We start from the raw sequence: 10,887 nt of genomic DNA on the forward strand, positions 1-10,887 counted from the left end.
TTGACTTATATATATTTTAATAACATTTTTGCTTTTGTTAGAAGACTATAATTGAAATTTTAAGCATATTTTGATGCTGTTTACGAACAGGACTGAGGTTGTTCATTCTGACAGGTAGCATCAGATATCCACTTGGATTTAGCTGTTGTCTAGTGTCACCCGATCACATATTAAACGACCTGTCAATCAGTTTGTGAGTCATAACGGTCTCTAAAGATGTTTTTGGAATTTTCGACCCTGTTGTTTACATTTGGAGCTCCAGTTTTGCCTTTCATTAAGTTTTTTTTTATGGCTCTCAACAGACATCTCTTACAGACAGATAAACAATCTTTTGGTATCAACTATAATTAATACACTGTAGGTATATTAAATATACGGAAATGGAAGTATAAATAAGTACAAAACACCTAGGTTGATTAAAATAATAAAAGGGTAACACAGGAGAAGTCAGTAGTTGCTTTTTGATGAGTTCTAGCGAGATGATGCTAACACCTAGAGATTATGTTCAACCAAAGTAGTTACTAAATACTTAAACGTATTCACTTTCTTTCTGAGAGATAGATGAAAAGATTTATACTCTCATGTCTGTATGTTAAATATGTTGTTGGAGGCCGCAGCCTGTTAGCTAAACCTAACATAAAGACTTGGAATTTCACGGGGGGGTTATATGCCGGAGTATTTCTTGGCTGGAAGCAGAATCTCTGCTGGTTGCCTGGCAACTGCTCCTGGTCAAGAAATATCACCCTTTGTAAAACGGTGAATTGTTGTTTTTTTATTTTGGTTTTTGTAAAAATTAGTTAAACAACATATAACTTGTTAATCGGTGAGCTTTAGAAGTGCTGGTAGGCATTTTTAGTGTGTGTTGTTTGTGTGGACAGTGCCAGGCTACTTGTTTCACCCTGTTTCCAGTCTTTGTGCTAAACTAAGTTAACTTCAGACTGGGTACGGCTAATATTTACTGTACAGATGTGAGATTGGTATCAATTTTTTCAACTATCTGCAAGAAAGCGTATAGTTAGTAAAGGTAGAAAAAGTTGAACTAATCCCTTTGCCTGGTTTAAACAGTTAGTTCCACACTTAATACCTGCAGGATTCATGATATACTTTATTTTGGTTTAACCAACTTTATTCAATTTTTACCTGAATAAATGCTACATCATTAGCATTTATATAGAGTTAAGTTTCTGTTTTACAGTCCTGTACTACTCTCGATCTCTTGTAGTTACTTTTTATGGTGGTGGAGCTCACATCATAAAAGTAATTTGATTCATTATTAATAGAAGAATAATTTAAGTTATTTTATCTTTAAGTTTTTTATACTTCAAAATAGCCAGAAGGTTGATACACAAAAGGGCCATTAAATAATTGTTTACCCTAATCAGCAAACACTAGTAATTCTGATTGACAATGATCGACTGAAATCTAGCAATATAATCAGGATTAGTATTTTAGCCATCATTGTGTAGCCCGATTTCAGGCCTGACAAACGCTCTGTGTGTACTCGGAAGTGCTACAAATAGACAGTTGTGAACCTTGAAGCATCAAAAGGTTATAAAGAGGTCAGTGGCCGTCATTCATCGTGGTGCTCTAGCAACCAATGCTGTTTTCCAAAGCTGAAAATATGGAAACAATAACATCAACGGCTTGAGATTGTAGAGCTGAAGTTGCCTCACGTGTCGCAGACGCCCTGCCGCATGTGCTGTCAGCTGTAAAGAGGTTCAACAGTAATGGCACTGTAAATGTCTCAAATGTTCATTCAGTGTCCGTGTTTGTCAGGGCTACAGTCGATCACGTTTATGGCTGTTGTCGTAAACATGCTAATTTGCTGTTATCACCCTGGGCGAAGGATAAACTGTGCAGGAGCACGGTAAACAAAAGTCTAGTTAGTGAGGACAGTTATGATGACCAAGGTGTCTCTCGCAATTCAAGGCCATGACACATTTACAGCTGCTCTAAAGCTGATCAAAACAAAACACATCTAATTAAGTGATTTTGTAGTAAAGTTAATGAGTGAGGATTTGTATCTTTGCAGGGTGATTGCCAGCCGCTCCAGAACATAACAATATAATATAATGAATTAATAACCGTATTAAGTCCTGTGATTTACACATTTACAAGGCTGCACTGTAGTTTTTTGCCTAGAATTCATGACCTTAATAAATCAATATTCATTCCAGAGAAAAATTCTGTATTGATTAAAACTGAGGAAATTCTGAGCTGAGTACAACTCTGTCACTCAAAACTTGGTTTCAAGTTCTGAAATAGAAATCTGAACAAGAAAAATGGACGTCCACTTGTGTTGCCATTGATATCACAGTCTGTAATTGCACTTGATTTTTTTTTCTCCTCTATTGTGCACTTCTGTATTTATGTGTGTGCCATTACGTCCAAGATGCCTTAATGATCAAAGTGGCTCTTGAGGACAGACAGATCGGCCGTCTGGAATTCACCAGGATAGTCCTCGGGTCATTTTATTTTGGAAAGCAGCGCTGTGTTCCTGGGGAATCTGCTGTGGGTCAGACAGTCACCCATGAAGAACACCAGGTCAGGGATTTCTGCTACTATGAACATTTAAGTTGCACACAGTTAAAGTGCATGAACTGGATGTGACGCTCAGGAAAATAAAGCTCTGACATGACGGGTTTACTTAAACAAAGACTCAATCAGTCGACTGCACACACAAACCTCTGGCATCCTACCAATGACAGCTTTGATCTCACGGTGACCGCAGGCTTTAGGGGAATATGGAACAAACTGACCCCTGGTTCTCCTGAATCCTGTTTTTAGATACTGCAGCTCACAAGACAACCACCCACTGCATATTTTGTAAAACACAATTCTACCTTCCCTGAATCTCAATGAGCCTTCATCAGTAATGATGATGGTAAACCAGACAACACAAATGATAATATTTTGCATTCTCATTAGGAATGTGAAGATATATTGCGAGACAGTTAAGTCCAGATACAAATATGTTAATATTCAAATCTGTGAGATCAAAAATGAATCGTGTTATTGATCGTGGTATCAAAGCACGAAGATTTTACATTTACAAAGATGTACAAAGTTATACCCGACCTCAGAAATTATTCTACAATTTGATAAAGTAAAAAAATATATTTTGTGGATTTCTCAATAAAGGAATCTTGTCTCAGTCTCTTTTTTTTTTGTTGAGAAAATTGTATTGTAAACCCAGTATTGTATCAAATTAAGTTAAATTTCACGCAACAAAAATTCTAGTATTCATTGTATTTATATTAAGTTTTTTTAATTCCTCAATCATACAAGCCAACAGAATCTTTAATACTATATTGCAGTGCTAAAGTCATAATTAGTTCCCATTATTCATTTAAAAAATATGTAATTTCCCTCCATGTCAACCTTCAACAAAAGAAATAATGATTTTAATGTGAAATTTCAGTGAGGGTGACACCACCTCGGGCTTTGAGCTCTCTCCCCACAGTAAAAGTAATTTTTCTGCCCAAGTGAAGTTCCTGTTTTCTTTGGCAGGTTATTCACACTGGTTGATGGTGAGTCACACTCCAGAAAGCGTGGAGGAGCATGAGTGGGTTCTCTGATGTTCGCAGGTTGAATTCTGAATGCTTGAGATCTGCCTGTGCTCTCTGCAGGGCTGTGACATACTGTACATCACAAACAGGATCATTGGTGGTATTATAATCTGTTGTGAAAGTGGACCTAGAAGAATTCTAATTGTTAGTAGCGAATAAAAGAAATCAAATAGTGACAGAACAACTTGAATATAATTTTTTGGGATTATAGATTGAAAAAACTTTTAATAAGCAATGTAAAAAAAAAAAAAAACTATTAACACATATTTAAAAGGAACATTTTTAAATGCTGTGTCATTTTAACACATTTTGCTTATGAAGACTTGGCTTTTACTTGTCTCGAATGACTTGAGATAACATATCTGAGACTTTCCTTGGATTTGTCATAAATGATTTAGAGCTATTATATGTAACATTTCTGCATCAAAATGTCTATAAACGCTACACCTATATTATATTTGTTGAGTTGTGTTCTGACCTTATCCCAAATGTTTCCAACAATGTTCAAACTCTGGTAAAACACACCATTACTTGAATAAAATTACAGATTTCCTTTGTCATCTGTCATGTTTGCACATGCGTCAGTTTTAAGCCACATTTTTACAATATATTTTTTAGGAAATGTCTCTTTATATCTTTATCTACTTTCCTGGACATTTTTATCTATATATTTTAACTGGACAAAGGATTTTAGTCATCTTAACTATCGTTATCAGAGAAACAGCAGCTCGGCTCACTCCTATGATGATCCCATGCTACTTCAAAATGTCATCCAACTTTGTCTTTTGTTATTACATAAATTACATACTGGTATTGTACGTTTAAGTCTCCAGTGATTTGAGATTTGCTTTGACAGTCTTGAAATTTAACTTCTCAATTTACCTGAATCATGAGTCAGACTTGTTTCAAATTACTTGCTACTTGCTCTGACAGACTCAAGACATTTTTTATTTTATTTCTGACAGTTTCTTGAACACTTAAAGCATTTTGTAAAACTGATTTCCTTCCTGGCGGTGAATGATTACTGTTACATTTGAAAGGAAATATTTGCATTTTCTTTTATCGCAATGTAATTTCCCCTTTGTAACTGGCAATGACATTTAGTGAAGTAAATGAAAATTGGACTGAGTATGTCTCTTGGTCATCATGCAGAGGGAGTCATGCAGTGGTAGGTCCTCTCTGTGAGTCTGTGCTCACTGTGCCCCCTTGTGGGTGGAGCCATCTGCCCGCAAATGGCTGAATGTGGCTGAAAATACAGATGTGATGCATCATTATCCGGTGACTGAGATGAATGCTGGAAGCGTCTGCTGTCAACTCATTGACAAACCCAGTCATGACTGCCCTCTCTATGTTACAGTCTGCATGTTTAATTTACTGCCATCACTGGATCTTCCTCTGCCGCAGCATTAGCATTTCTAGGGTCGCAACCAACACTGTTTCCAGTTTCTAAACTGGGATGGTCAGAGGCATAAAGAGATTTCCTGGCTTTCAAAGGAGAAGGGTCGATTAAAAATGCATGCGGGTGCTTTTTGTCATTACGGAGCCATCAGTGGTTGCAGGTTGACAATACAATTTCACATCATGGAAATGAATTAGGCTGAGCTCATTCATTATGGATGCCCATTGGCTTCTTTTTCTGGATGGCCATTGTGTCATTTCTAAATAAATGAAAGCCAGGTAGGGCTGAGATAACCTAGTAGTGTATTTCAGGATGTAAAACATTTGTTCTGCTGTCTGGCAGAAACCTTCCTGTTCGTGTCTGTGTCTCTCTGGGTCAAGCCCTAGTCTACATAAGCACTGGCTTTTAAAAGGGAAATTAGGACACTCATTTTGCAACAGTATTAAAGAGCTCCTGTGCCTTTTGACTTTTATATATCAATTGAAGATACTGTACATTAGTGTTAAAGAATTAAAAATCTAGGTCTTTTCTAAGCCTAATGGCAGAAAGCATGTTTTGTAACAGCTGCATTGCAAAATGTGAAATGTATAAACTCATGAACCTTGTTGTGGTTTAGTTTCTTTTTAGCCTACTTTGTGATAAGTATGTTCTAGTTAGGTAACAGAGATTTTGTTATCTGCCCTCCATTTCTGATAATCTTCCACCTTCTTCTCTGGTTGGACAAACACAACATGACAGCAGTCACTTTTGAATGTTTCTGTGTGATTCTCAGTGACAGCAGCGTTGTGTGAGGTGAGATTCCTGCAGGTAACATTGATGGAAAGGACTATATTATCTCTAAATATGTAGATATTCTTATTTGTTTATTTCCCATTTAACTATTTGTATTTACATTTAAGCCTAATTTCCTGCGGTATTCCTGACAGTTGTTAGGTTTCACCTAAGCTGTCACCTGACAACTCTTTCTTTGTTCACTAACACCCCTGGATCTCATGTTTATCACCCTGCAACCAGCCTCCCCGTCTGCTCCTGGCTTCAGTTTATTCAGCAGCGTCTCCCCCTGCAGAAAGGCAGAGTGACAGACTAAAAGCAATACCCTGTTTTTATTATCGTGCTGCTCCACTGTGGCCACCGAAGCTTCGGGCTCTGCTGCTGCATCCTTCCTTGTTTGTGTCTGTGAAAGCTGAAGCCACGTTCTGTCACCTCGCCCACTCTTCCGCTGCCAATTTACATGATGAGCCAAGCTCTTGTGTATTTATTTACACCGTCGTATGTACAGTAACTGATGAGTCTGTTTGTGACACTGCTGTTTCAAAACTGTGACTCTTTCTTTCTGGTTTATTTAACACAATTATAACAGGCTTTACGAGATGCATCAAGGTCTGTCGATGCTCATTAACAGACATTAAACATTTGCTACACACCTTGACATGGAGTGACACGGTTGACACAAGTTGTCTGAGAAAATAAGTTGTAGAATAAAAGATATAGAGCTGCAACCAACAATTACTTTATTTATTAATTGTTTAGTCTGTAAAATGAATAGTTTGCTTTTTCATATTTTTTCTGAGCCTGAGTTGTCTTGAAATGTCTTATTTTGTCCAACCATCAGTCTAAAATGCAAAAAATATATGTATTACATTTTTAAGATTATTTGATTATCAGAATAATTGCACAGTCATTTTCTGTTAATCGACTAACGTTGCAGCTCTAAAAATATAATTTAATCATGTGTTTTAAAATATTTAACATTATTTGTCATATTTTATTTAGATTATTTGAATTCTTACTTTTAAATACATTTGTTAATATTCAATTTTATCTTACAGTGATATATTTGTTTCTCTGGTTTTCTGTGTTTTAAAACACTTTGCAACTTGGTTATAAAAGTGCACATTAAAAAAGGTATGCTATAACATTTTTAATCTCATAGCATACTTTTTTAATTATAATCTTGTAAACTCCTCCATATCCCACAAATGATTTTAAATATTACAATAAATTTGTGTTCCCAGCCAATTGGGTCAGGTGCATAAAGCTGGTTTCCTCCTTTCCTCATTTGCATCTGAAGATTAAACATCTACTGTTTAGTTCTAAACTAGTTATCTTTTAAAAGTATATTTTGGCTGATTGTTTTTCTTTTTCTTTTTTCCAGGTGGTTCTCGTATTTGCTCTCAGCATTGGAGCCCTTGTTATATACTTCATAGATTCCTCTGAGTAAGTATTTTCTTTTACTTAAATCATTATACTTAACTACTGATGCCGCTCTGGGGTATAGGTCACAATTAACCCTGTTTTAACCTGTTCCACTGCAGAATATTTGGAATAATTAACTACTTTCCAGGCTACTTTTGTCATTTATCAGTGTCCAGTTGGCTATAAGATCGGATACGGCTGTGTAAATTAAATGCTGAGTAAAGAGGTCTGAAGATGGATGGACCGAGAAATTTAAGAGAAATCAAGAAGCTGAGTTTGTCTGAAGGTGTTTGGTTTTTATTCTCTGAGTCTTTTAGCTTTAAACTATTTATAATTCTCTCAGAGAAATATAGAAATGTACTAACTATACTGTATGTATTATTGTTTTATTGCAGTCTTAATGATTAAAATCCTGAAGTTAAAAATTATAATGGTTTGTTGGAAAATTGTATGTATTGTATGATTTAGATTAGCCTCAGAGACCTCAGCCATTAACTGGTTCATATACTCTCATAAATCCTCATATAGTGCATATATTGTAGTTCTAGCCTTAATAACGTTGAGTGCTTTTTGCTCTGTATGGTGTTTGAGAACACGTACTTCCTTTTATCCAATCCCCTTTCAGGTAAACTGCTCCAAGCTTACTGGCGATCTCTGCTGACAAACCGCCAGTACTCGCAGATGAAATTTGCTTAATCTCTGTAATGAAAGGATCAGACCCTCAAACAGGCAGGAAAGCCCAAAGTTCCTGTTCAAAACAATCACCATCGCTCATCAACCTAGAGGAAGCGGAAGACCCTTTTAGCTCCATGCGCAAAAGTATACTGTTACTGCAGCCTGGTGGTGTTTGGGCAGGATGTGCCATTAAAGAAACAGAATAAAAACACACCAGGATAAAAGCTTTTATCAAACCCAAAGGGAGTCTCCACTGGGAGTAAAGTTAAGGCACAGAAAATGGGCTGTAAACTCATGTAATCTGACTCATGGTCCTGGAGGCAGGCATTCAGGTTATTTGTTATTTCATAAGACTGCATACAGCTGAGGGCTTGGCTTGCTCTGATGTGGTTTGTGAGCATGATCTCATTTCATTATCTGGACAAGCTCAGGTAGAGTTACATCCTCACCAATGCCATCTGTGGCCTCCCGTTCTCAGAACTTGCTCGTAGCGGCGCCTGATACCTTTTCAACTGATGAAGGATGACCTATGACCTCTGTCTTTAACCTTTTCACACATAAGAAGGGGCATATTACTAAATGATGCTGCAGCACCTGTTCGATGACTTATATTTATATTCTTATAAGGCTCTTTGTCCCAGTTTTCATTCAGTCTTGTCCAGGTCTTTCTATTATTCAGCCAGTAGTTTTTTCACTACCTGTCAACCCAACAAGCCCAGTACTTAAAGCCAAAGAGCAGCCAGTTAGCTGCTCTCTTGCGTGCCTCTAAGTGGCAGCAGACTGTAATAGATACAACCCTTCCTGTAATTAGTCCGGTGGGGCTGCTGAGGCTGCTATATGATGGACAGGCTGATCTGGCTGGAAGCGACACAGAGAGAGACATAAACACAGAAGACCCACTTAGATTCGTAGAGAAAGAGCTCAAGCTATGAGCTGCACAGAGATGAAGAAGCCGGTTAGGTCCCAAAGGGAGTTTTCCTTCATAAAGCTGTAGTCATGTCTTACTTTGCACCCTATGCTTCCATGTAGTCCCATGTAATTTGTAAGTCAAGGTGAACACCACACTGTTCCTTGTTCCATCAGTGTTAAAGTAGAGCTGGGTGTCAAATCTCAAGTACTGAACAAATTGTGTCTGTAGCACAAGGTGTTTAATACTTGGTCAGACTCTCAATCTAGTTTAAGATACTTCTTCTTGTTTCATTCATTGATTTATGTGGCCATTGGGAGGCAGAAAAACTCCATAACAAGCTGACAAACCCACAGCCAGGCATATAATTGTATTAAAATAATATATTTAAATTGAAGCAGCTACAAGGAACCTTTAGTGTTCATTTTGGTGCCCCCTGTGGAAAAAGTGTTTTGGAGTTGTGTTTCTGTCTGTAGTGAATTGAAGTCAGTTAGTAGGCTAACCAACCTTTTACCTCTGTTTTATTCTCCACCAACTCCTGAGAAAAATATCTCTCTCTTTTAGCTGCTAGATAGAACACTTTCTTCACTAACTAGTCACTAACTATGTTGCTCTGCCATTTGGAAAACTGTAAACCAAAACAATGAGCTAAAAGAAGCCAAAAAACTCCATATTTAAAACTAAAACTTCATATTTGGGTGTTGATTATTTCTGGGTTTGTCACTGCAACTGGACTCTCTATCACAGTACATTTAGCTATTTGACTAATTTTACACTTATATAATAAATAATGAATACACCTGCTATGTAGAATTTATATTCTTCAACGTAAGGTATCAGCACAGAAACTTGTAACTGAAACTTTTTTTACACCTGGTTAAAGTAATTAGCTTGACCTTTCACCCTCAATGGATTCAGCTTTTCTTGACCATTAAGGCTGTAAATCATGTGCAGTGCCACCAGAGAACATTCAGATCTTGTACCTGTGAGCTGTTCTGTCCTGTTTGATCTGAGTGTGAATTATGAGGGAGAGAGAGACCAGAGCTACTGTGGGCAGGGAGGGTTTGTGATCCATAACAGGCTTAGTCCTCTTCCAGACCAGGCCTATACTGGAACTCAATTATTTAGCACTGCAGGTCTGCCTTCGCTATATGGTCTGTCACCCTGCTATGACAGGGATTTGCCGGGATGACGTGTCATTATGGCGAATGAGGGCAGAACTATCTAGCATGTTGGGACTATTCTTAGAAGTACCTGACAGAAGACGGGTTAGGGTTGATTTTTCTTTATCTTTATTGAGAAACTGAGAAATGATCTAGACGCAAGACAATTGAATGTTACGATTAAGTTAAATGTAACCACTTGGGTAGCTGGAGTAATATTCTGTCTGCTGGTCAGCATTTTTGTAAATACTGCGTTGGTCAGACCCAGGATGAGATTTGATGGGTTGTGTGAGGTCGATAAGGATAGTTTCAGTCTCCCTGATCATCAACCAGAAGATCAACTGAGTGTCACTGCTCTGCATCAGATCAGTTAAAATAATCCCTGAGGTATTTTAATGTCACCTCATGAACTCCACAAGGACAGTGTTTTATCAAACAGAGTCTATTAGAATTTTTTTTTTTACATAACCAAAGCAATTTGTTTTAATCCGAGTGGTATTAAACAGCACAGGGGAGATTGTTGCTGTAGAGTGATGAGGTGTGCGTTAGTGAAACTTGTGAATGTGAGTGTAGGGATCCTGCAGGTTAGAAGACTAACAAAGAGGCATGAAAACAAACTAACTAAATGTATGAGAGGAACCTGCTTGGCACTAACATGCTGCAGAGAAGAAAGACTGAGGAATTACGACAGACATGATCCACAATAACCTTTGCTCTGGGAAGGTGGTTCCCATCCTTTTCATCTTGTTATCAGTGGAAATGAAGCAATGTCTCTCTGTGACCCCTCATCCAAAGTCGCATTTGTACACAAATATTGGAGACCAAAGAGCAATTTATCTTTCTTTGATTAGGACTGATGAGGTTAAACAATCCTGTAATTCACATAAAAAGCTGAGTCCCTTTTTTCTGAGAAACAAAAAAAAAAAACAATATTGTGTCGCAGAAATATAATTTTTTATGTCCTATGTCACTTACCCT

At 37.4% G+C, this 10,887-nt stretch overlaps 1 protein-coding gene across 5 annotated transcripts in view; it reads left to right on the forward strand.

Moving 5' to 3' along the window:
* The window catches only part of LOC118329061 (calcium-activated potassium channel subunit alpha-1-like), an 89,655-nt gene that overhangs the window by 31,021 nt on the left and 47,747 nt on the right, over positions 1 to 10,887 (forward strand). For all 5 annotated transcript variants that reach the window (XM_035663052.1, XM_035663035.1, XM_035663044.1 and 2 more), the window contains exon 3: positions 7,124 to 7,185. In XM_035663052.1, coding sequence (XP_035518945.1) covers positions 7,124 to 7,185 — 62 coding nt within the window. The remainder of the gene's footprint in view (positions 1 to 7,123; positions 7,186 to 10,887) is intronic.

Source organism: Morone saxatilis, unplaced genomic scaffold, assembly GCF_004916995.1.
Source record: "Morone saxatilis isolate NCDOM2014 unplaced genomic scaffold, NCSU_SB_2.0 Contig1, whole genome shotgun sequence".
Taxonomy (NCBI): domain Eukaryota; kingdom Metazoa; phylum Chordata; class Actinopteri; family Moronidae; genus Morone; species Morone saxatilis.